Genomic DNA, 27682 nt, shown 5'->3' with positions numbered 1-27682 from the left:
CGAAATAATTAATGACAATTTTTGTCAGAAAATTTGAATGTTTCGAGATTTTCACTAGAATATTAGAGATATTCCCAGAATTTTACCTCTTCGTCAACATTTCAAAATTTCTCTAGATATCACATCACTGTTGTACTTTGAAAACTATTCCATATGAAACCACAAAAAAATGACATTTCCAAAAAATGTGGCCACTCTCGTGGACCCCCATTTACATCACTTTTTTTTTTTTCATGGTCGAAATCGACCCCCCGGGACGATATAGACTACTTTGGGAATGACTGATTTAAAACATTGTCACAAAATGTCTGACACAAGTTAGTGACACTATGTTTAAAGTCTTGACGATGTAAATGGGAACAACATCAACCGCAAGTGACTGACTTCGCCGATGAGTTAACAAAATGTCAGCAAATGTGCCTGTGTACAAATCTCGGCGCAGGTGTATGGTGGTAATCGCCAAGATACTTGAATCGTCGAGTATCGAATACTTGCGTATCCGTGTGGAAGAAGCGCCTTACATCTTCCATTAATCTTCTGCCAAATTATGGGCTGGGTAATTTTGGATTCATCGCTCCTCATGATATCACTAAACACTGGAGATATATTTATTTTACATCCAGTGCAATAAATTTCAGCTGTGAGAAAAATAACTTTTGTTATTTAAAAATAATTTGTTTCCCTGTCTGTTGAGGGTATTTTGAGGTTCAACCTTCATAGTGCATTCATATTTAGCCACATTTGAAAGGCTTCTATCTTGGTGTCAATGCTTGATTTAGCGTCCAGTTCCCACGCGGAAGAATAGAGAAAGTGTGTACTGTAAGGAGATTGAACGTGTGTTACCTGGTGATGGAGTTCCATATGCCACCACCCTGTTCCTCGGCATCAGCCAAGAGGTCCATGTTCTGCTTGCCCGGCTTCTTGTTGACCTTCAGCTTGAGGACGTGGGAGCGGAGAGAGGAGATCAGCACCTTGATGTCAGTGCTGTTGGGAGGTGTGTCCGTACCCTCGTGACTGGAGATGGAGAACAAATGGAATTAGAATAACTTGCATTGACAGGTGCAATGATTTATCATAATAATAATTTATCATGAACTAAAAAATAAAGAACCAAAAAGAGAAATATATATGTACCCAACAATATCGTAGATATCAGCACTCCTGCCCTGACGTAGCCGGAGGATCCAAGCTCCAGGGTTTGCTTTCACCTAAAACAAAGATAATGTATTATAATTTACTGTATGATAATAGATTACAATGCGAAAGATTTTAAAGGTGTATGCATTTTTTGTCAGAGACGGAAAAATTCTCTTTCAATTCATTTATTGTATACATTATGTATGATAGTTCGAGCTATGTAGCACAGATGGCTCTAGTGCTGATAGAGTTTATAGAGTTCTCCAAGAGATGTCGCTAGTGTATAGATTTGCCCCTCCAGTTCAAAAGCGAGGTGAGCTAGCAGTTAGGTGTCTACCAACAGAAATATTTTGAGAACGAGGATGGACATTAGTCTCCCAACAGTCCTACATACCCGTTTCCGATAATAAGAGTTTCTAGTCTAAATAAAGGCAAAGGGCCATACTAATGAACGTGTTTTAAATTTTACAAAACTAATAAACAACAAGTTATTAATTTATATATTGGAAGCCGGCAAATCATTATATAGCTATTATAAACAACCTATTATCATGAAGCCAACGTCGACCTTGTATAAATGAAATCGGCAAGTACTCCGGCTGCGCACAGGATAAAGGACGTTAGTTCTTCAGAGTCTTGAAACACCAATGTAAGATTCTGTTAAGAACTGGTAGATTTAGAATTTCTCACCTGGAAGTATCCCAGGTTGGCCATGACAATGGTGTCCACCTGCGTGGGGTCGGAATTGGTGCCAAGGGTCACCTGGAGACCCCGTGGCGGGGTCCCTGCGGTGGCATCCCAGCAGTGACCCTCCAGCAGCAGGTATTCCAGTTCAAACTCACTGTTGGCAAAATAACAAGTCACGATTATTGGAGGCCGACAAGAACACCTGGTGATTTTATTCTATTGAACTCTCAATTGAGAACCAGAGTCAAGATTATTCTGATTACATGACATACAATACAACAAGGCTTTTCTTTTACATAAGGTCTAAACAGGAGGCCCTGAGGAAAATAATTTAAAGGAAGGAGAGGAAATTCAGGGGAGGAAAACGGAACGAGGGGTGGGTAAGAATCTGGGATCAGGGTTTCTAGGAGTGACAGACATATGAATCCATTCTTCCAACTGCGGTGCAAGGCGATGGGTCGAGAGAGTCCTGCCGAAGAGGTCAAAAGGTCTCCCTCGACCAGTCTCTGCCTATCCAACCCACCACGCAGCAGGTGGGTAGACGCATCACCGCCAAGATCTAGACAAACCTCACCCCATGAACCTAGACACCCCTACAAAATCACCTAACGTAGCAAACCATTTGGGGTGACCTATGGCAGAGGTATTGGTTATACAATAAATGGTTGCCGGGGCGGCGGTACCCATACCAGCCTCCCAAATTGAAATCATTTGAAGCATAGTTTCAGTTTTGAATGGTTCCCGAGGTCTTTCATCTGGGTAATACTGAAAGTGTCTTCCACTTCCTATCTGAACGATATACGTATTATGAATCCTTTTGACTCACAGTGACTGTGCTCACATGCCTGAGGCATCCCTGGACTGGCTCAGTGATCTTGATGTCCAACTGATGCTCATCCGGTCGATTCAAATGGTTGATGAAACCAGAGATGTGCAAAATGGGTACCTAAAACCATTTGAAATGCAAAATGGAAATGGGTCAAAACTTTTCCATTTGAAAATGCAAAATGCAAAATGGTTTTTAGAAAAGCATTTTAAATGCAAAATGCAAAATACCTATTTTCAAAATGCATTGAAAATGCAAAATGGTTTCTCAGGTCAAACAATTAAGCCGTGTTTAGTGACTAGATCTGAATAGCCAGGTACTTCCCCACCTTCCTCTTTCCCTTCCCCACTTACCTTCAGCCTCACAACATCCCCCAATTGGGGATGCCATAGTCTCACTGGCTCCAGACGGGAGCAGTTGAGACTCTTGTGAGGTATTCACTATAAAAAAAAATAAAAATAATTATAGAATTTTAAACAATTTTGTGATTTAATAATGGACATCAATGTAGAACAAACATTTTACATGATGGTAAATCTAAAAACACCACAACTACAGATTATGAAACTAATTATAATTATGTAATATTTAATATTACAGCGTCATGGCCCCATGTTCAGTATTTGAATCAGTATTTTTTGTAATGGTATCACTCAATTGCTAGGGCTCCTACCAGGGAGCAACTTGACAAATGTAAATTATCTCTCATAGCGAGGTTGAGGACCGACTGATATTTGGGGCTTATGAAAAAAAGATGAGTGGAGATAGTAGGAAGAATGTTGCAAAAAAGCATTTAAAATGGAAAATGCATTGAGAAAAGCATTTAAAATGCAAAATGGTTTTTAGAAAAGCATTTAACTCTTTGCACGCGGCCGTATCAACTGTTGTTACGGCAAAAAGTCTATACTCACACGCGGCTGTATCAACAGTTGATATGGCAACTTTGATGGCCGATATTCCCGCTCTCTTTCGTCATAAATGTATTTCTTGCTCACTTGGACATTTGTAGAACTATCACGATGCTGACATCTACAAGAATTTCTCAAAAATAAAATTGTATTTCATAAAAAAAGATCGATAACCAAGTGCGTCTCTTCGCGCCTTTTAGTCCTTTAGTTTACATTTTTGTCGACGGATGGCGTTAGTACTAGTTTGTCATTCACAACTTTTCATAACTAAGAATGATAAGTGATCATGGTGTCCCACTTGTGTCTATAAACACAGTGGCCTAAGTACACACACACCGAGAGTGGTTTATTTATGACGCCGAGTGAATGGCGGGACCACATTCAAAAGATACGGTACGTCTTTGTATGAAATTTTATGTTTTTGTTTTTATAAACATCTAAGAGTGTTGACACACGAGGATTTGTTTTCATATTGTGGAGAATAATCTGTTCTGTCTATATAGTCCAATAAATCATGCCAGAATACTATAATTTGACATTTAATTGCATGCATAGGTATTTGAAAATATGTACCGCGTACGGGTATAGATAAAACGGAGCAAATTAACGCGTTCAAAAGGTTAAAATGCAAAATGGAAAATACCCATTTTGCATTTCCATTTGAAATGGATTTATTTGAAATAACGCACATCTCTGGATGAAACGCACCTGTCTGATTCTATCTCTGACCCTCTAGATATAGTGCGCATACCTGTGAACCACCTTCTCGACATCCTGCAGCTTGATGTTGTCCAGATCGTAGACTGAGCGCACACTCTCCACCAGCCAGTTGCCCGGCACCTGCGGGGAAAGGGTGAGCAGCGAGGACTGCGGCAGGTGGGTGAAGCGCGCTAGCGGGCCCGATGAAACACGCCCGTCCGATTCAAAGTGTACCTCTGGCTCAATCACAAAGCGGTAGAAACTGGTAAATAAATACAGATATTGATTAGGTACAATTCAATTTCATTAAAAATACATATATTTATAAATTGGGTGACGTAGGAGTAAAGCTGGATATTATGTAGTTGCATTTCAAATGTCGGTAAATATTCGGGATCGCTGGCCAAACTTACGATTTCTTATTAAACAAAACCTTTTGATTAACCTTAGCAACTATCTATCAGTTTGTATGGAAACAACATCATAAAAAGAAAATATAAAACTTAAAAATTATATATTAATTATATGGGTGTTATGAAAATAGTTCATTTAAACATAACAATTGTAATCAGGTACTGATTATCACTTCAATTATTGTCTATGGGTTTTTTTTTGACAACCACATTTGAGCGCAACATAGGACGATAAGAATTATTCTTGCGGGTTTTGGCACTTACCCACAGGGTCCAGTTGGGCTCGGACTCTGTGGGAATGTCAGAAGTGCCAAGTTGATTACGATTGTGAATTTTAAAAGTCGAGCGGAGCAAATGCTCGAATAATTTGATCCAGGCATCCGATCCTGAAACGCGGATTATTGCGATCATGGGCAACATCGCGAGTAAATACGATTAATGCGCGATTTAAATCTGAACCCGGGACAGTGAAACGCGGTCAATGGACACCGGGGTGCGAGATTCCGTTTCGAGAGTAATCCTCAAAAAGGGCGGCAATCCTCACTCGCTTTGCGCGTATTACCCGACAGGAGCAGGCAGTAATTGACAATTTATCGGTTGGGTATCATATTTGAGAGCGGAATCGCCTATTTCCCGCCTTACCACACACGCCTCGCGGTCCTCGCGAATACTCGGATGGATGGTAACCGGAGGCCATCGCAGAGGAACTGATAGTCCCTGGGCTGGGACTGAACGAGAGACGGAGCGGGCGGGCTGGTCGCCCGCGCTGAAGGAGTCGCGGACCCTTGAAGGAAGGCGTCTCCATCCATCCTCAACATAGCTAGATAGATAGGGTATTGGTATACGGTCTGTGATGGGGGGTAAGTTTATATAATATCTTTTCTGCAAAAACCACTTATGTGTGAAATAGAGATTATTGGTCCTATTAGAGAAATTGGCTTTCATTAATACTCAGCAGATCTGCTTGCGAATAAGCACCCTATGCCCATCCCTGAGGGAGGGTTTCATGTGTCTACCACAGCGCTCGGCATACTTTGTCACTCAAAGTTTGGCGTCCTAAGTTTCCTACGGAAACAAAGCCGACTACTGGGTTGGATGAGAATCACTATGTAAGTACCCACGTATCAGATGGCGCCCAACGTGGGGCGCCATCTGATACGTGGGTATGCCCATCCCTGAGGGAGGATTTTCATGTGTCTACCACAGCGCTCGGCATACTTTGTCACTCAAAGTTTGGCGTCCTAAGTTTCCTACGGAAACAAAGCCGACCACTGGGTTGGATGAGAATCACTATGTAAGTACCCACGTATCATGGGGTATCTTCACAAACTTAAACACCGTAAAAATGTGCGGAAAATTAAAAGATTAGGTTTTTGATTTATTCTGGTTTATGTTTCATTCGGAATAATTATTGATTTTAAAAACAACCGCACATCACGAAACGATTCCAACTGGTTACAACGTAGAAAATGCTACTGGCTTTTCGACGTTCGCCGGTGTGACGTTTTGGCGGCAAATCAAAGATGGCACATTTAAAATCATTGTAGAAAATTTATTCATCAATATAAAAATAAAATAAAAGTGCTTTAGGATACCCTATACAACCCTTTTCACCAGAGGGCGGTTCTTTCCTTAGGTCAATAAGTGTTTGACCCCCAAAATTATAAGACAACAATAATAATAAATTATGTGCATCAAAACAACTGGTCTTATTCTTAATTTATTTGAAATGTACCGTGAAATAGCAGAGCTGCGAGCTACGAGCAGTGACATCTGTTGTCTCTAATAGAAGATTTCATTCACAAGTCCATACCATTCGCTGGGTCAATTTAAAGAATGTCATTTAAAGAATGGCTTTGGTGTCTTCTGTCCCTATACTATATTCTGCACACCATAGAATAAACGAGATGACACCACATCTTTCGTCTTAGTAAAAATTAGGTACCGAAGAAAGCTTAGGACGTTTATGACATGGCTGTGGGGGGGACAGCAGTTTGGAATAATTTTTTATGTTGTTATCGATGTAGAGCTGAAGAATGAAACAAAACAAAAAACGTAAAAGATCATTGTCAAATAGAATTGCAAGTCTAAATTTTAATGGAATTGATAAACGTTGCGTCGCTTCGCACCACGGAACCACCTTACTCTTAACTTCGCACCCAGTATCTTGTTAAAGTATCTGCGTTTCAAACCCTTATTTTTTTTACTTTAATGTTGTGCACAACTATATTACAACGTAATCTCTTTAAAATAATTTGCCGTAAGTATGTGGATTGTGTAGTTATTTCCAATTTACTATATTAACATAATATGTATTTTGAGTCACGGACTCATGACGTACCTACCTACAAATTGATATGGATAATAATATATGACATTTTTCACAATATCGAACAAAGATTAGTCACACATTTTTTTTCAAATGACCTACCATGCCTGGATCCCTAGAGCCGCCTCTGCTTTTCACCAAGATTAAAAGTTCTGAATAGGGAATTATTCGGTACCCACTTTGAGTATGGAACTCGATGGTTCCAACAGCTAGCCAAGCATCCACCCACAGTGCTATCACAGTGCGACCACCTCAAACTGCCACTGAAGAATGCACGAAAACTTTAATGAAAGTTTACAATATCCAACCAATCAATATGTAATTGACTAAGCATAGCGAAATCCTGTTTTAACTCAAATTCAATAAATTTGTTTGTACATTCCGTTTCCGATTCAAAATAGTGGCCATTCTAATGGTTCAGTTAAAGATTCTTTTTTCAAATGTGAAATCACCATATTTATTTGGACTTTCTCATTCAAATTTTTTCATGGTACCTACCTGCGTGAAGAAAGTTTGAAAAAAGAATTGTCATCAAGATAATGATGTTTCCTTGGACAAATGGCATAATTCCTTATTTGAAATTTTTTTTAAATATTTCGTAATATGTATATATGGTTTACAAATAAATAGGTAGGTATTTAAGTACCTACTTACAAATCTTCAGAGAAAATTTCAGTTTTGATTTATTAAATATTAGCTGACCCGGCGTTACTGGGAGTTATCCTTAGGCCTTAGACATATACTAAAGTGAACTTTTCTGTAGGCTATTTTAAGATATACAATTCCGTAGTACATTATTTTGATGTATCTCATAAGGTTTAGCCAGCGTTTGCAATGTAATACCCAGATTTGTTTTTTACGACTTGATTACAAAACTTAACAAGGTCTTCTGTTCACAATTAAAATTTAACGTGATTTGACCAACCTTTTCAGTGGCATGTCCGAATTCTTCTCCACAGAATTCAGATACAGAGTAATCTTGCAGTTGAACACCTGTCGCAAGGTGGACAGGAGCGGTCCCAGCTTCTGGGCAGCCCTCGAAACAGGGTCCACCACCGCCACGATGTTGAGGGCGCTCTCCGGCTGCTCTGGGGGCAGGACCAGGACGGAGTGCTGCTCCTTCAGACCTCCGGGCAGGGCGAACCTTGCCTTTGAGGCGGGCCGCGATGCCAGTAGGCTGATGACCTTGAGGATGGAGTCAGCAGACAGGTCGGCATGTTCGTCTGCTAAAGAAATAGATGTGTAAATAATAAGAAAAGATAGTCAATAATTTTTAACGAACTTTGAAAATTTCAGCAAAATCAGTCGAGTAGTTTTTGAGTCTTTTTGAGTTTGAGTAGTTTTTATTTATATCTATCTACATAAATAAAAATGGAAATATTCATTTGTTCAAAATCTCCGAAAGTTCCTGACCGATTGCTTCGAAATTTTGAAGCAAAGTTGCATTCAAATATGAGTGTGTTTTTATATACCTATATAATATAGATGTCACCTGTGACAAGTAAAAACAAGCTTTTTTGAAAAACAGCACCATCTGTGGGACGTAAAAGCAACAAGCGCTATAGTTTCTCTATCTGCACAGACAGACTGACTAGCGTGGTGCAGTACAGCTAGTAGAAGATAAAAAATACTGGTATTTAAGTTAGAAGGTATATCCATGATAAAAAAAAATATTAATTGGCTGGAATTCCTTACTGGACAGCGTTAAAACCAGCATAGCGTTTAATTACTGATTTTTTTTGATCAATCAACGTTTTATAAAATATATCAATGTTTATAACAATTAAAAACATTAGTATTTGCTTAAATTCTAGGGATAACTTTACAAATAAATTTTCATACATGTTTCAAATTATGTAACTACGAATAAATTTACAATGTTCGAAGATATTAAAAAAAAAGATACACATACCATCATCATCAATAACAACATCATTTTCTGATGTTTTAGCTTCTGGGAAGAGCGCCCTTTTGATCTTATCACCGTACACCTTGTTGCTAAATCTGTAACAAATTAAAAACATTATTAAATAATATGTACTTAAAGGGATTGTCGGTACCTAGCATCGTTATGCCTTATACCTTTCCTTGATGAATATTATTGTTGTCAAATAATTTTAAGCAATAATTAGTCACCTGAAATATCAATACAAATTGAAAATATCTCCCGAGTAAAAATAAATGCCGCCAACGGGAATTGAATCCGAGCCTTCTGATGTCTGCCGACATAGCTGAGTGGTTTCAGAGCACTTGACCGGACATCAGAAGGCACGGGTTCAATTCCCGTTGGCGGCATTTATTTTTACTCGGGAGATATTTTCAATTTGTATTGATATTTCAGGCGACTAATTATTGCTTATAATTATTTGTTATCCTTTGTGCTATGCATAAAACCTTGTCTTATAAACATTAGTTTATCATTAAAAAATTATTATTATTGTTGTCCACCTACCTAATTCCCACCTTCCTATGCCGACTACAACGTGCGGGCAGTTGAAAATCACAAGTCATCCTGTCAACACCTAAACTGTGTCTGATTGCGGAGCCCCCCCCTTGTTCGACCATGTCGAAACTGTAAAGCCATCGTGAGCTGGCGAGTTTGTGGTGGTAAAAAAAATTTGTATTGTATTTGTTTTATTTGAACCAGCGCAATTGAGAAAAGCGGAAGAACAGAAACGGTAAGTCGGCATTCCGGAATTCCAATTCTCTTTTATCCGCCGTGCGACGGTACCTTCATTCCGTCCGCAACAAGGATCAACAGAAATAAATTATGTGAATACGGGTACAATATTTCCAACTGTCCGACAACGGCACCCCCAATTGGGGTATGTGGTGAGGCTGAATGGAGAGCGGAGGGAAAGGAGATGAGAAAGAGAAAGGTTATGAAGTACCTGGCTATTCAGATCTGGTTGAGACTTCAAGCATTGTTGAGAGTACGTAATAGGCAAAAATCAAGTAAGCCAAAATTGCTTATGAACCGAGCCATACAGCTTTATAATAATACTAGTGCAGACCCGTGAAAAATCATGGGATGATAATAATAATAATAATGATTGGATATAATAATATTGATATTTTTATAGCACCGTTTTCGTGATAAAATCACCTCAAGGGCGCCTAACAACTAAATTTATGAATTTAGATACTAGAGTCGGGCCATGTCAAGAGTCAGAATAATAGAAGAGTATGTATGAGACGATGTATGAATGTGAATGAGGCAAGAAGTGTGTGCCAAGACCGAGTTGTTTGGCGGTCCGTCCTCTCTGCCTACCCCTGCGGGGAAACGGCGTGATGGTTAGTTAGTTAGTTAGTTAAGTTATTCCTATCACTTAGACTTATAACTTATCACTTTGACTTACAACTTATTACTTTTGGTTTATAACTAAGTTTGATAGCTACAGACTTATAACTAGTGGCTTATAACTAAGATTAATGTCGAGTGATTTACAACAAAGACTTTTAACTAATAAGGTCTGAATTCTTGACCAATCAGTTCCAATTTTGAAAATTGCAATTAAAATAATTTTCTGTTAAAAGATTATATTAACGGGTAGGTAAGTACTTTATCGCTTGTCTGAATTCTTCTAACAATCAATTTCAATTTTGAAAATGACACATTATCAGATTTTATCAGGACTGAACGCACAACGCAGACAACCGAAATCGGTATGTTTGATTACTGTACAAATTGGTCAAATAAATAGCGTTCATGATTTTTTATAAATAAATATGGAAAATAAAAAAGTGATAAACAATTCATTTTATACAGGGTTTTCCAATAAGAGGTGTTATTTTGAATAGCCCGCTATTTCGGTAGATGTTACTTTTGAAGCTGTCATTTTTTAACATTTGACAATTAGAAACTACGCCATCAATAAAAATGGAACGATACACGCTTCAACAACGCATTGAAATTATTAAAATTCACTTGAGTGAATCAAATGCAAATCATCTTGAGTGATGAGGCCCATTTCCACCTCGGTGGCTTCGTCAACAAGCAAAATTATCGCATCTGGGGCTTGGGAAAACCCCAAGAGTTATTGTTGAAAAGCCTCTCTATCCTCAACGTGTGACTGTTTGGTGCAGTTTATGGTCCGGCGGAGTCATTGGACCTTACTTTTTCGAAAATGAGGCTGAAGCAACAGTTACGGTGAATGGATTGCGCTATTGAGAGATGATTAATGATTTTTTAAGGCCGGAATTGGATGGTATTGATCTGGACAACGTTTACTTTCAACAAGACGGCGCTACGTGCCACACAAGCAACGAAACCATTGATCTTTTACGATTGAATATCAAAATAACACCTCTTATTGGAAAACCCTGTATTATGCGAGTTTGTACATGGGAACACATGGTGTTATTAATTATTATACAGTGTTTTTTTTAAATGTGTGTATATTACCTTTCCAAAAGCAAGAAATCCTCTTCATCGAAGGTCTCCTCTTCCCCGAAGGGCCCTAGCACCCGGCCGTTGTAGACCAGACCCAGCTGCCCAGCGCTGCCGAAACCCAACACCCGAGTCACGTACACACGAGATATCTTCAGCAGCCAGTCTTGCTGGTTTAGTGCCGGCACTATTTCTTTCTACAATTAATAAATCAAACAAAATAAATTAAATTAAAAAAAATATATAAATAAAAAATCGGATGTGTTTATCTGAGACACTATCTAGGTTACAAACCAATTCTTTAGAAATTTTTAATCATTCAAAAATAGATAGCGGCCAAAAATACGGGAAAATTAGTTACAAGGTAATATTGTTAAATCTGAATTTGAAATATGAGATCGACAAAAATGACATATAATTATTAGGTTGTCCCGGTAAGACAGAAATCCAGCTTTCGATTCCCAGTTGAGAACATTATCTTTTTTATTTTTCCGTGTCTTGTTCTGTTTCATGTTTCGTTTAGATTTATTAGTATTATCTTCTTGTTCGGTGATAAATTAGATTAATTTTGTACAGAGCCTCAAATAGGCCACAGACAATTTTTTATTTTGTTTTTCCGTTCAAGAAGGATTTCTAAGGCGTTGAACAAATTTTAATTATATTTTAAAGTGCATATTTTTTAAAGCAGAAAAATAATCAATGTAAAAGGGGTAAACGATTGCCCGCTTAAGGAAACTTTGACTTTGAATGGTCCTACACACAATGTTACAAAACAATAAATAGTTGCATAATATTTCATTAATTACCAATTACATATCCCTTTGCAACCAAAAAATTTTAAAATTGTGATGGGCCACATTGTTAAAGCTCTTAATTATGATCTCATAGGGCTGGGCGACTTACTGGTTGAAACATGGGCGCTTGAAAGTACCCTAAATAAGCAGCTCCCGCACGTTCAATCGACACCGGTTCCGTTCACAAAAACAAATTTATTTTCTGTCTTCAAACACAAACTCACTCTCATGTGAAGCCGGTTGTAAAGGGATATAGATATTTCGGTGACCGGATAAATTAAATTAAAATAAAATAGATTAAAAAGTTATATAAAGTCATGGAAACTGATGAAACAAAAACTTTATTAACTGGGTTAAGTAGGTTAGGTTAAATAATAAAAAAAAATTATCGCTTCCAATGACTTTATATCACCTTTTAAAAGTGTTTTGAATTGTCACTGTGTTGAGTTATCATGGAACCGTTACAGTCTATCCGAGAGACAGGACGTCCCTCACAATTAACTTACAATGATGTCGCAGTCTTTCCGCTCGTGGCAGCCCTCGTCCGCCAGCAGCTTGGCGATGTAATCCATGGCTGGCTTGGTGGGCAGCACGTTCAGGGCCGCCACCACCACTTTGTTCAGCGACTGGTCCACTCCTGACTCGCCGTTTATATTGGGCAGGAAGGTGACGCGGACACCCTTGTTGGATTTCTGGAATAACAGAATACTTCATTGAATTGATGGTGATGGTATTTTTGGCGCTTTCGGTGTATCAGCTAGTAAGAATAGACTGCCTCTTAATTTGAGAGCGATAAAAAATAAAACAGAATTAAGAGACAATGCATAGATAGCCGGTAGCACGTGAATACAGCCCAAGAGTCCCCCCAACTGTCCAGAACCAATGGTACAGTGAGACAGCATTCCCAATTGTGGTTATGTTGTGAGGCTGAAGGAAAGAAGATGGAGAAGAGGAACGTTGGGAAGTCGGTACCTGGCTATTCAGATCTGATTACCAAACACGGCTAAATCTGTAGAATAAAGAAGAATACTAAAAATGCCCTCCATGTACGGAAAACGAGTCATAAGTAGGTACAAACTCTGTTCTAATAGCCGTCCTAATTATCTCCAAATACCAAACTTTGTACATCCAGAGATGATGGGCTTTTTTAATCTTCTCATGTATTTTGAATGTAAAACATCTTGTATTAGGTCTGTTTATTTTTGAGCCCGTACTTTTTTATGTATTTTCCTGATTTTGTTTTTATGCATTTCTATAGTCCATCATTGAGGATACTTTTTTAACTTTTTGACACCAACAGTACATAAATCAAATGAGTGATTATAATAATTCATAAAGTCTTATAAGACAATTTTTTTTGTGACATATCTGTAAAGTGACTCTTCATATGTTGTGTCTGTATGTTGCTTCTGTGAAATGTTTTCTTCATACATTGTGTCTGCACATTGGGTTGGGTTGGGTCTAATTTTTCTGTACAAAACTCTTTTTTTTTTTTTTTTACTCTTCTATTTCAAAACTACCAATTGGTGATCCCTTAATGAGTTTGATAACTCATGGGAGTGCAACATCGTTTGTTGTATGTTTAAAAAAAAAAAAAAAATAATAAAAAAAAAAAAAAAAAAAAAAAACAATGGAAAAATTGTATGGAAACCAATGACTTAGTACCTTTTGTTTCTAGCCCATTTAGGATGTTGCTCTGTCTCTCTTACCTTGCCTGATGTTGTATATCACTATCCCATTTGAATTTCATAATGAAATACAGTTCTGCACATGAAATTTAATTGAATACTTTTGGATCATGAAACATCTTTCACCGGGGCAACACTGAGAGTATCTTCCATTTGATAGAGAACTTCTAAATTAGGTACTTTTTCTGTCCAGCGTATTTTGAGGATGCCTCTATAGATCCCCATTTCAAAGGATTCTATTTTCCATAATGATAAAACCACACATCATCAAACATACTAATTTCGGTTCTGGGTCTGTCTGTGAGTGATTGTAACTCTGGTTCAATGAACTCAGATTACTTATTAATGATTGTGTCATTTTCAAAATTGGAACTGATTATGTGAAGAATTCAGACAATCAGTTTCAATTTCCAAAATTATACTTATATCATTTTAATTATTAATTTCAAAATTAGAACCGATTGTGTAAATAATTCAGACAAGCGATAAAGTACCTACCTAAAGTAAATATAATATTTTTTACCAGAAAATTATTAATTAATTCTATATTTGAAATTTTAAGTAAATTAAGATTTGTGATTTTTCAAATGCCTGCGCTTTTCCATTTTCAAGAAAACATCTTTTACTAACTAACTAGATTTATTTACTAACATAACTGAGTTAGTAATTGACTCACCATGTAATCAATAGCCGCCCCCAAAGTCTTCCTGCTTCTGCGGCAGTTGAGGTCTCCAATGACCCAGATAGTGGCGGGCAGCTCCTTCTTGGATCTGGCGCTGCCAAGGTCCGGATAGCTTTTCTCCAGGTAGCGCAGGTTCCCGATGGCCGTGGCCGTCATGTCCGCGTTGCTGAGCTTCAGCAGGTCGGCCAGCTTGGACGGGTCGAAGCCGGTGGGGCTGGGCGTGCCGGACATGTCCAGGTATTGGGAGGTCTCGCTATTGAGGATGCGCTGGTTTAACCTGGTTAACGGAAGTTATTGTTTATTTAGTTAAAACAAACAGGACTATTACTTTATTTATTTTTATTTTTTTTAAACGAAGACGGTTTACACATAGTTCCCGTGAGCACTTATGCCATAGGCCCATTGTGCTATCTCCCATGTTACCTCAATCCTTTAACAACAACCCAGTCCCTTTAATAAAGTTCACCGGGGTTGTCATTGGGTATGTGGCTATGTCTTCTGGTTCTAGTCTATGTCTCCCAGGTATCTGAGCCTAGTTCCCACCAGGGCAGGACATTGGCACCATAGGTGAATTGGAGTCTCTTCATCCTCTTCACATTTCCTGCATCTATTGGTATTACTAGTAGTTGAATTCAATTTAACGCGGTTGCGCTCGTTAGGCTTGTCGATAGCCAAGCCGATATTGACAACGAAATATTTAACAAACAACTTTAAACGTCAAACAGTCGGCAGTCCGCATATACTTATTCTGAACAACTGTCTGAATTCCGTTTCTTCAATTTCGAATGGATTCAAACGATTGCGTATACAACATCTTTCTATTCTACGAGATTCGTTAGTCTGCCTTCATTCATAAGCCAGTAATTTTGCGAACAATTATTAAAATAGTTGTGTATATTGACAGTTAACGAAAATATATGCGGCGTCTGTCGGAATATTTTACATCAATTTTCGATCTAATAACCATTGATGATGGATTTACTCAATGGCTTATTGATATAGGATTTTATCGATCGACCGTGGTAGAGCCCCTAACTGTACAAACAGCTAAGTTCATGAAATTGTAATGTAAATAACCACCAAAGATGCTGCTGGCGTTTTCAATGCTATCTATCTATACTATATCGTGGCACATTTTGACACAGTGTGTGTTTTAGTGAAATATCATGGACATATGCAATATTCGGGTACAAAGTTGTCAATGGCTCATATGCAACAGCCGCAAAGATCAGGTAAAATGACCAACCTAGGCATGACGTGGGGCTGCCCCATGAGGTGGTCTATGATATCGTCCTGGTCGATCAGCTCCCCGCGGAATACTGCCTTCTGCAGGCGCCCCGTGTGCTGCATGATCTCCGTCAGCACCGCCTCCTCAAATTGCTCTGCGGTCATATCCTCGTCTGGCAGGGGTACGCCGTTAATCAGCACCTAGTCACACAAACACTTATAAGGCAATACAATAATGGAAAATGGAAAAGAGATGGGAAAATCAATGACAGTTGTGGCATTCTCATTCTTTATATATCTAAAAGGAGAAACTATAGATTGGTTATAGTGTTATGAACTTGCAAAAAAAAACACTAATTTTGGGAGATTTTTTTCCGAGAAGTCAAACACCTGTAGAGTCATTTTGGGAGCTGTTTCTTTTGCCTGATACAGACATTTGTATTATGGTGAGATATTATAAGATTTAAACAGTATTAGAAAGAGAGAATACCAAGCTTTTAGTTTGCATACAAAACTTTACCATAGACTCTCCCAAAGATTTCAAATAATTCTATAAAAAAACTTTCAGCATTTGAAAAATATTTGTTTTATTAATTTTTTTTTACATAAAACTAAAACCAAGTGAAAAATACCTTTGTCTAATTAAAAATGTTTTTTTAGTTTCCTGTAAAATGGTAATTACAGTGTATATAAATATTCAAAAAGCGACTTTTTATCTATGTTTGCGTTCAAAATGTTTATATTTTTAATTGCATATTATATCGATTTGAAAAAGTCTTTCATCTGATTTGAAAAAGCAGTATTTTTTTTTGAAATATGTTAAAAAAACAGTGAAAACTTTACACATATTAGAGACTCTAGGGGTTAAACAGATGCACTAACAACTTATGATGGAAAAGAATGTTAAAAATAGTTATTGCATTAACCAAGAAATAATTTCAGATAGTAAAAGCTGGACAAATTTCATGAGGCACTATTAAAGAGTTTCTTTTGGTTTTGTTTCAGCACCCAGATTCACTGTTTATATGTTGTAGTTAAAGACTGTTTATAAGCATCCAAGAAATCTTCACCGCTAACAAAAATATTAATCTCCGTGGACACTCTAAAATAATGAACACATTTTGCATCCAATCCTACGAAACACTTACTTACAATTAGAGTGATGAATGCATGGAAATAACTTCCACAACATATCATCGAAGCTACTAATATAAACCTATTTAAAGCTTGATTCTTTTATTTATTATAACGACTATTTAAACATTGTACATACAAAATATGATAGTGAATTTATGTAAAGTAAATTGTATTTCTTAGTCCTCCTCACTTCTCACTAGGGTGACCTGTACTGAGGCGGACTAAAGTTATTCATTTCTGTTTTATTAGTTTTTGTGATGTATGGTAATAAGTTGAGTATTTAAGCGATAGATGGCGCTAGTTATAAAGCTTACTCCAGAGTCCGTCAGATGTCGCTAGAGTGTAACAGATGCTTGTGAGGTTATAGTGACAGGGAACAAGCTTCTCGAACCAGAGAATTACCAACCCTCGGGTAATGAACAGTGTAGCTGGCGTGGTCTAGTGGTATACGCTTTTGACTACAGATCCGAAGGTCGCGGGTTCGAACCCGGCGTGCGCAAATAAATTTTATTTGATTAATTTGTGTTATTTCACAATTAATTAATTAAAAATAATATATAGTATATTTGCGGCACGTTCCAGAGTGGAAGATACTCTCAGTATCGCCCTGGTGTAAGACCACCATTCAGAATTGAAACGTTGCTTGAAATGGCTTTAGCCGTGTTTGGTGACCAGATCTGAATAGCCAGGTACTTCCCCACCTTCCTCTTCCCCATCTCCCTCCCCTCCCCAATACCCTCAGCCTCACAACATACCCCAATTGGGGATGCCATAGTCTCACTGGCTCCAGACGGGAGCAGTTGGGACTCTTGTGCGGTAATACTGTAAAAAAAAAAAAAAAAAAAAGCTAAATCCAGACCTATTATTTGTAACGTAAATATACACAATTATAAGTAAAACCATTTACTTTTTACAAAGAGTTCCCAACACCCAAATCTGCATAGTAAGAAACAGATACAGTAGAACCTCGTTAATTCGAAATCCACGGGACATCAAAAATCAAATTTCGAATTAACGAATTCCCTCGTAATTCGAAATTTTATGAAAAAAAAAAAAAAAAAAAAATACGCCGAAAATCGATTTTCTCAGCCGCCTCTTCAAATCCGGGTGGTATTTTAGTTGTAAATTCGTATTAATACCAATTATTTCTTGATTTTCGCGGCCGATTACCATAGAGGCAGGCCCTTTAAATTCAGATATTCGCAATAAATTCGTAAAAATGCTATATATTTACGCGTAAATCGAGATTTCGCTGCCGATTTCGGTCGCGGCCTACCCAAATTTAAAAAATTGAGATATTCGTAAAAATACGATATATTTCCGCGTAAATCGAGATTTCGCGGAAATTTTCCGTCGCGGCCAGACCTTTATTTAAAATATCAGAATTTAAATTCGTAAAAATACGATATATTTCCGCATAAAACGAGAATTCGCAGCCGTATTCCGTCGCGGCCGGCTCTTTAAATTCAGACATTCGAAATAAATTCGCAAAAATACGATATATTTCCGTGTAAATCGAGAATGCGCGGCTGATTTCCTTCGCGGCCGACCCTTTAAATTCAAATATTTGATGTAAATTCGTAAAAATATGATATATTTCCGCGTAAATCGAATTTTATCGGCAGTTTTTCGTCGCGGCCGGCCTTTTAAGTTCAGATATTTGAAGTAAATTCGTAAAAATATGTCATATTTCGGCGTGAATCGAAATTTTTCGGCCGATTTCCGTCGCGCCGTATTTTTTAACTCGGATATTCGAAGTAAAGTTAATAAAAATACGATATATTTCCGCGTAAATTGAAATTTCTCGTCCGATTTCCGTCGCGGCGGGCCTCTAAAATTCGGATATTCGAAATAAATTCGTAAAAATACGATATATTTACGCGTAAATCGAGATTTCGTGGCCGATTTTCGTCGCAGCGGGCCATTTAAATTCAAATATTCGAAATAAATTCGTAAATTTACGATACATTTACGCGTAAATCGAAATTTCGCGGCCGAGTTTCGTCGCGGCCGACCCTTTAAATTCAGATATTTGGTGTAAACTCGTAAAACTACGACATATATCCGCGTAAAACGTATTTTCTCAGCCCTTAAAACTCAGATATTCGAAATAAATTTGAAAAAGTACGACATTCCAGTGTAAATCAATTCAGATTTACAAAATAATAATACTTATTAGGACGATGTATAACCACGTAAAAATACATTTTTCGGTGTTTTACCGACACGGCTGACTTTTAGATTCAGATTTACGAAATATTACGATTTATTTTCGCAAAAATCAAATTTTTTCGAATTACACGAACAAATTTTCGTGCGCGGACAAAAATAAATTACGAATTACGAATTAACGAATTTCGAATTAAATAAAATTTTGTATGAAAAAAATTTTCTGCGGAAATTTTTTTGGCGAAAATTTCGAATTACTTGTTTTTTCGAATTATCGGGGTTCAAATTAACGGGGTTCTACTGTATAACAGTTTTCTATGTCATTTTTTATGTTTTTTTCAATGTTTTTTCACTAATCTCTTTCAGCCAGATTTTTATTCTTGATTTGTAATCATTCAAATTTTCTATTCACTTTATATCTGAGGGAAGGATGTTGTGGAGTTTTGTCGGAAAATAAATGTAATTTCTTTGTCCGAATGTGGTTTTTTGACCTGAAATTTTTTTGTGTCATTGTGATTTGACCTAGTTTGATGAATACGCGGTATTGTAGAGGATTTTGTATTTTTGAATAATATATTTTTAGCATATATTTACTGTTAAACTTATTGTGAAATCAGATATGAGCGCATCAGTAAAATACTGCCTGCTCATTGAATAATAACAATAATAACCTGTGGTAACGAGTGCATTCCGGTCCTGGTGATGAACTCATTGGTGAGCTTCCTCCCAAAGTCATAGTCGGAGTCCTCGCCCAAGATGTCTTCCGTGTCCACTCCAGACCCTCCCAGTTCTTTCAGCTTCTTCTTGATGTCCGCCACCGTGATCTCGGCTCCATTCACCATCTCGTTCAGCTGAGAAACATAAGTACCCATTCAAAATTACACTCAATTCTGGTTATCACACGATTTTGATATAACACGAAAAGTGGGATGGTAATATCCATCCTTATTAGAATCATAGAATTTTTCCCATCCACCGTGCATAACTACCCAATAATAGTGTAATGAAATGAGCAATAATCTGTTTTATGTGTTGACATCCTGGGGGCCTACTCTGTATCTTTCGAAACTTTCCTGCCGCTGGTTAAGCCACGTCACAAACGCGTATTAACCCTTCCCTTACGGTGTACAAAAATTCCTCATCCTCCGGTGCTAAACACTCAGTAAATATTTATATATTATAATTACTTAATGCAATACATAAATGTATTGCGGAGGAATACCTAAAATTTTAACTTTGTGTTCAGTATATTTAGAGAGATATTTTATTAATTAGAGACGATGTTCACTCAGTCGACAGCAGCGGCAAGGAAAGGTTAAACCACAAACTTATTGGTTTGTTAACCCGAAAGATACGGAGTAGGCCCCCTGGAGTGATTTTCATACAATAGAACCGGTCGCCCATTTTTCTTTACATTATATCAATCTTCCCAACATGCCTTCGATTGATACGCTTGGTGTAATTCTTTTTTGCCTTAAGTGGAGTCCCCCAAGGTTCCCACCTAGGACCAATTCTTTTCCTACTATTTATTAATGACATTTCACTAATTTTCGATAATATTCACTTTCTTCTATTCGCCGACGATCTAAAGATGTTTAAATCGATCGGTAATTCTTCTGATTGTTTAACTCTACAAATGAACTTAAATAAACTTTATGAATGGTGCATCGTAAACAAATTACATCTTAATATCAACAAATGCCAAACGATCAGTTTCCATAGATCTAAAACCCCTTTATTATTCGACTACTCAATTAACAATGCCAATCTAAAAAGAGTTTTTGAATTCAATGACCTTGGAGTTATCTTTGACTCCAAATTACGCTTCTTGAATCACATTAATAGCATTACCATTAAGGGATTACAAATGCTTGGATTTATTCTCAGAATCAGAATCGCTAAAGACTTTAATAACATAAAAACTATAAAATTACTATACACGTCTCTGGTTAGCAGTCAGGTTAAATACAATGCGACCATTTGGTGTCCTCATTTCAACTCTCATTGTTTACAAATTGAAAAAATTCAAAATAAATTTTTACGTTTTATTAATTTCAAAATTGGTATTCCTATTATTGAAATCAATTATGTCAATTTACGCAGTAAACTTAACTTATCGAAATTATCTGAAAGGCGAAAAATATTTGATCTCCTTTTATTATATAAAATTGTTCATTCAAGGTTAGACTGCACTGACACTATAAACTTGCTATCTTTACATATACCTCCAAAATATACTAGACGGAATATTTTATTCTACAACAATAACTTCGCTACGAATTCTGTGTTAGAAAGAATACATAGGTTGGGCAATGAACTAAGTGATGTCACTGACATATTTAATTTAAACTTCAATACATTTAAAGCCAAATTAGTCCACCACTTTTTAAATGTAAATAATGTATGAGAAATCATATTTTATTTCGATTTTCTATTGTTTGTTTTATACTGTTGTTAAAAATGAAATTTGTAATTTTTATGTACTTAAAAGCCCAATAGGGCGTCAATAAATAAATAAATAAATAAAGTGACCGGCTCAGGCACGGAGGCTCCATCGAAGCCCGAGTTAAGTCAAGTCAAGGCACAACAGAACCTGAGCGTCCGGTCCGTACAGGGTCCGCAGATAGTACACAACTGCTAACCCAGTACAAATCTCAAATGCACCCCACTCTTGAATTTGGCAGCTGCTTCTACCTGGAGCTCTAAGGTATTTGAAAAAATCCTTGACTCTGTGCAAAAACAAGCGATCCGTTTGATAGAGCCCCATATCTATGCACAGGCGTCGGGTGGGAATGCTTTCCTTGTTCTACCGGAATTTAATGGAAGATACTCCGAGGAACTAGTATCATTGATCCCTTCAGCACCGGTGCATAGCCGGAAAACACGCCAAACGCACACCCAACATTTGTACAGGGTTCACATTTTTGTCACATGAGAATGGGTCGTTTCCACAATTAATTCTGCACACATCAGCTCAGCTGTGGAATTATTTGCCGGCCTCTGTGTTTCCGCCCTTCTACTAAATGGGTCTCTTCAAAACCCATGTTCACTCCTTGCTCTACTCAAAAAGCCTATCCACACAGCATGTATTTTTTTTAAACAGTTTTCCGTAGAATGCACCCCATATAAAAAATAATTAAATGTATATTCTACAATTTGCAAGAGTTGAAGATGTTTTTAATATTACCCAAAGGCCTAAGCTTCTAATTAAATTTCACCATTATTTTTTTTAAGAGTACATAATTATTATATATTTTTACTCACGCTAATTATAAAGCCTAGTGCATCCCTCGTACCCTTCTCCTGCGCCATGTAGTTGTACGCGCAGAGCAGTGCGACACCGGCGTCCTTCAGTCCAGTGACGGTCACGTCAGGGTTGACGCGCATCGCCAGACCCACGCGAATTGGTGCTGAATGACGAACAAACGATTCCGCCAGTTTGACGATCGGACGGGAGTCCGTCGAGAGAGGGTCCATTATCAACACCTAGAAGAAATAGAGATGAACGGTTATTATTATAATTTTAAGTTTATTAAATATTGAATAGACAAACATGGTAAGTCTATTCAGTGACCAAATGAACATAATATATCAGAATTCTTCGACAATTCAAAATTTTCCTGAGAAACCCAACTACTTATACCTACATATTATTCCACAGAGTGGAAGATACTACCAGTATCGCCCTGGTGTAAGACCACCATTCAGAATTGAAACGTTGCTCCAAATGGCTTTAGCCGTGTTTAGTGACTAGATCTGAATAGCCAGGTACTTCCCCACCTTCCTCTTTCACTTCCTCACTTACCTTCAGCCTCACAACATCCCCCAATTGGGGATGCCATAGTCTCACTGGCTCCAGACGGGAGCAGTTGGGACTCTTGTGAGGCATTCACTATAAAAAAAAAAAATTAAATTCTGCATTGACCATCGACATTTTCAACGTCACTTACAGACAGTTCAGCAAACCGTCTTTTGACATATGTCACAAAATAGTAAAACTGCCCCATGAACTTTCTTCACTAACATTTACCTCAAAATTTGTGATCTTCTCTGTAGTATATATATTTTTTTAACATTATCCGGGATTATCATACGTATTAGGAAAGGAAGGAGAGGATGTTTTGGAAAGGAAACGTGATATGAGGGGTGGGTAGGAATCTAGGGATCAGTGTGTCCAGACGATTGGTCAAGAGAGACCAGTTGGAGAGGTCAAAGGGTCTCACCAAACCAGCCTTTCCCAATCTGGCACGCCACGCAACTGGTGGGCACGCGCATTCAGAACACTCCTCACCCGATGAACCCGAGCACCCCTGCTAAATCACCAAACGTAACGAACCACTTGGGGTGATCTATGGCAGAGGTGTTAGTTATCCAACAAATGGTTTCCGGGGCAGCGGTACCAAAACCCGCCTCCCAAATTGAATTGTATATTGGTGCATAACTGTTTTATGAAGAACATGAATAAATAAATAAATATTTTAAAACCTATCTTGAAGCATAGATTATCATAAGATATTAACAATTCTATTTTCGCAACTAAAATTGATCTGTCCTTGGTTTATACAAATTGAGTTACTGTCCTCCGGGAAAATGAATGCAATTTTCAAGTGTGTTCGAAAATCATTTTTTATTTATCGTATCTCGATATACATAAATCATGTTTTTTCTCATAAAAATCAACCTCACTAGGTCTACGCCTGTATCGATTTTAACAATTTATCACCATAAGTATATATCGTACCCAGGCTGACAGTTTTGTCATATCTAGGGATCTAGCATGGTTAAATCGATAACTTAACAATATCGGATCAATAAGCTTAACTGACATCGATTTTATATCGATTTCCCGAGCACGGTTGCACTTGTTACATGTGTCGATAGCCAAGCTAACAAAATAAATAAGAAATCGTCCAACGATGGCAACAACGGCGGGTATTATCTATGGATTTCTAAACGTCAAACGGCTACGCACATACAAATAAATCGACAATGTCAAATTGAAATATATTCAATATATGTTCACATGTACTTTTTGACACAATAAAGGGAGTTAATTGTCAATGGGGTCTTTCGCACAGGATCAAGTAGGTTAGGCTCCCAAATTCAATTGTTGGAATACTAGAGATTTGTACAGGGCTAACAGCTGGTCACTATTGAAGAATCTGCTGGCCCTATAGAGACGCCCAGTTTCCTGGAAGTTTCTAGATTAAAGCAATCATTATATCAACACCAATATCGAAAAGCAATTAGACTCACCAGGTTATAGAGATTCCTCCTTATGCTTCTCAGCATGCCCGGGTAAGTGGGCCTCAGCAGCTCCATGTAGCTCATGGTCCAGCGCCGGTACTGCGCATCCGTCTCTATATCATTCACCCACAGGATGCCCGAGTCGCGGATGTCCAGGGCAAACTCGGCCACCGGCAGCGCAGAGCCAAACATGCCCGTGCTGGCCTGCAAGTTACCTGCCTGGGAGATGTCCAGCGATAGGAGGTCCGACATCCGTGAAGCGGGGAGGCCTATCATACAATAAAGAATATTAATACCTAGGCAAATTTTGCTTTGTACGCCAGCTGAATCTATTTTCAGAATAACTTGTTTTTTTGCAAAATGATGTTTTTGTATGTGTTGTAAAAATATATTTAAAATAAATAGAAGTTTTATTATATTTTCCACAAGTGTTTTTCACAATAAAAAATAGAGAAGATACAACAAACTTCGTTCGTTGAAGGCTGCTCGGCTGCTCTTTACGAAGCAAGAATTCTTATCTCATTGTTTACTTCATTACCAATGGAATAAAATATAAGTTAGTAAGTAATGAACATTTTTTTATGTAGCAAAATCCCATGAAAAGAGAGTATGTATGTTTTGAATGTACCTATCGGGTACAAACTTTTCGTGGCTGATAGATACTTCCAGAACTCAAAGAGTTGAATACTTTTCAAAAGTGTTCCATGCTAGTGTTACCATTCTAAAGAAGAAAATAAATCATTATTCTATGTAGGTACAGTAGAACCTCGTTAATTCGAAATCCACGGGACACCAAAAATCAAATTTCGAATTAACGAATTCCCACGTAATTCGAAATTTTATGAAATTTTTTTTTTTTTAAATACGCCGAAAATCGATTTTCTCGGCCGCCTCTTCAAATCTGGGTGGTATTTTAGTTGTAAATTCGTATTAATACCAATTATTTCATTATTTTCGCGGCCGATTACCGTAGCGGCGGGCCCTTTAAATTCAGATATTCGCAATAAATTCGTAAAAATGCTATATATTTACGCGTAAATCGAGATTTCGCTGCCGATTTCGGTCGCGGCCTACCCTTTAAATTGAGATATTCGTAAAAATACGATATATTTCCTAATTAATAATTTAATAATAATAAGGTAATTTTCCGTTGCGGCCGACCCTTTATTTCAAATATCTGAATTTAAATTCGTAAAAAATACGAAATATTTCCACTTAAAACGAGAAATCGCGGCCGTATTTCGAAGCGGCCGGCTCTTTAAATTCAGATATTCGAAATAAAGTTACAAAAATTCGATATATTTCCGTGTAAATCGAGAATTCGCGGCCGATTTCCGCCGCGGCCGACCCTTTAAATTCAGATATTTGATGTAAATTCGTAAAAATATGAAATATTTCCGCGTAAATCGAGTTTTATCGGCAGTTTTTCGTCGCGGCCGGCCTTTTAAGTTCAGATATTTGAAGTAAATTCGTAAAAATATGTCATATTTCGGCGTGAATCTAAATTTTTCAGCCGATTTCCGTCGCGCCGTATTTTTTAACTCGGATATTCGAAGTAAAGTTAGTAAAAAACGATATATTTCCTCGCAAATTGAAATTTTGCGTCCGATTTCCGTCGCGGCGGGCCCTTAAAAATTCAGATATTCAAAATAAATTCGTAAAAATACGATATATCTATGTGTAAATCGAGATTTCGCGGCCGTTTTCAGTCGCAGCCGGCCATTTAAATTCAAATATTCGTAAATATACGATACATTTACGCGTAAATCTAAATTTCAGGCCGAGTTTCGTCGCGGCCGACCCTTTAAATTCAGATACTTGGTGTAAACTCGTAAAACTACGACATATATCCGAGTAAAACGTATTTTCTCAACCCTTCAAACCCAGTGTAAATCGATTCAGATTTACAAAATAATAATACTAATTAGGGCGATGTATAATCACGTAAAAATACACTTTTCGGCGTTTTACCGACATGGCTGTCTTTTAGATTCAGATTTACGAAATATTATGATTTATTTTCGCAAAAATCAAATTTTTTAATTACACGAACAAATTTTCGTGCGCGGAAAAAAATAAATTTCGAATTACGAATTAACGAATTTCGAATTAAAAAAAATTTTGTATGAAAAAATTTTTTTGGCGAAAATTTCGAATTACGCGTTTTTTCGAATTATCGGGGTTTGAATAAACGGGGTTCTACTGTAATTACCCAGACTATGCAGCCCCTCCATGGTGGTAACCTCTTGCCTCAGGGTCTGTAACAGTGTGATGATGTCCACAATGTCCATATCGAAGAACATGCCGTTGACAAACAGGGCCGCATCGGTGGGGTGGACATTCAGCGCCGTGGCAAACATCTCCTGATTATTTTTAATTTCGTCTTTCAGCTGGGGGCTTACTGCGATTCTTAGAAGATTGTTAGCCTGAAAAAAATTAAGTAAGTTATTATAATTTATGTATATTTAAATATTGAAGACAATATTAGTGATTTCTAAACGAAAATCTGAAACAGAAAAATCAGAAAAGGAAACGGTCACATCTGGGACTCGAACCCAGGACCCTTGAACAATTTGAGGTTTTACTCAATAAAGTTATTCCGAAAAATAAATATTCATTCTAGACTTGCAGAAAAGTAAACAGATGTCGCACATTAAAAATAAAAAATAAGATAGGTTTATCTAAAAAGACGCTGTCTGGATTGCATTTAGTTCGGGTTGAATATTGCGATCATAAATGATCAAAAATGAAGACAATGTTAGTAGTTCTTATTCGAAGTATGATACAGTTAAAAGTGACCGAGGGGAATAGGGTCACATTAGCTTAGTTGGTAGAGCACTGTCCCGGAAAGACAAGGGTCCTGGGTTCCAGTCCCAGATGTGACCGTTTCCTTTTCTGATTTTTCTGTTTCAGATTTTCGTTTAGAAATCACTAATATTGTCTTCAATATTTAAATATTACAATTTGAGGTTTTACTCAATAAAGTTTTTCCGAAAAATAAATTATTTATATTTGTTTCCAGATCCTACGTATGGATTCCCTGGGGGATTATGTAGCGGTAAGGGTTTTCCCATCGGAAATTCTTCTTTGTTTAGGTTCCCTGAAGGCACCACGAGGAAAGAGTCCACCGAAGTGGCCTCAGCTCTCCACTTCACCTAGGTTCCCTAAAGGCCCCTAGTTTTTTTTGTTTGAATGGTCATTTTGTGGTAAAATAGATGGTCCACCTCGCCAGAGCCTCGGGTGCTGGGGTAAGGTCTATGTACTCCGAGATGCGACTCTGTATCTCAGAGACACTGTTCCCCAGTGTCATTCAGCCTGAGCATGGAAGCTCACACCTTGGCTTTGGATA

General features: G+C 37.6%; 1 protein-coding gene across 2 annotated transcripts in view; it reads right to left on the bottom strand.

The window, feature by feature from the left end:
* Uggt (UDP-glucose-glycoprotein glucosyltransferase) overlaps nt 1-27682 on the bottom strand; it is a 69157-nt gene that overhangs the window by 20203 nt on the left and 21272 nt on the right. The window contains exons 7-20 of one of the 2 annotated variants that reach the window (XM_089647534.1): nt 26546-26759; nt 24343-24602; nt 22351-22572; nt 19758-19937; nt 15800-15981; nt 14548-14830; nt 12690-12875; nt 11405-11586; nt 8912-9003; nt 7925-8225; nt 4310-4519; nt 1828-1978; nt 1135-1208; nt 844-1014 (exon numbers count right to left, since the gene is read on the bottom strand). In XM_089647534.1, coding sequence (XP_089503660.1) covers nt 844-1014; nt 1135-1208; nt 1828-1978; nt 4310-4519; nt 7925-8225; nt 8912-9003; nt 11405-11586; nt 12690-12875; nt 14548-14830; nt 15800-15981; nt 19758-19937; nt 22351-22572; nt 24343-24602; nt 26546-26759 — 2708 coding nt within the window. The remainder of the gene's footprint in view (nt 1-843; nt 1015-1134; nt 1209-1827; nt 1979-4309; nt 4520-7924; nt 8226-8911; nt 9004-11404; nt 11587-12689; nt 12876-14547; nt 14831-15799; nt 15982-19757; nt 19938-22350; nt 22573-24342; nt 24603-26545; nt 26760-27682) is intronic. The other variant, XM_089647535.1, reaches the window with a different exon arrangement.

This window comes from Hesperophylax consimilis, chromosome 26, assembly GCF_061612785.1.
Source record: "Hesperophylax consimilis isolate HC1 chromosome 26, BYU_Hcon_1.0, whole genome shotgun sequence".
NCBI classification, from domain to species: Eukaryota; Metazoa; Arthropoda; class Insecta; order Trichoptera; family Limnephilidae; genus Hesperophylax; species Hesperophylax consimilis.
This window is presented reverse-complemented; position numbering and strand designations above follow the sequence as displayed.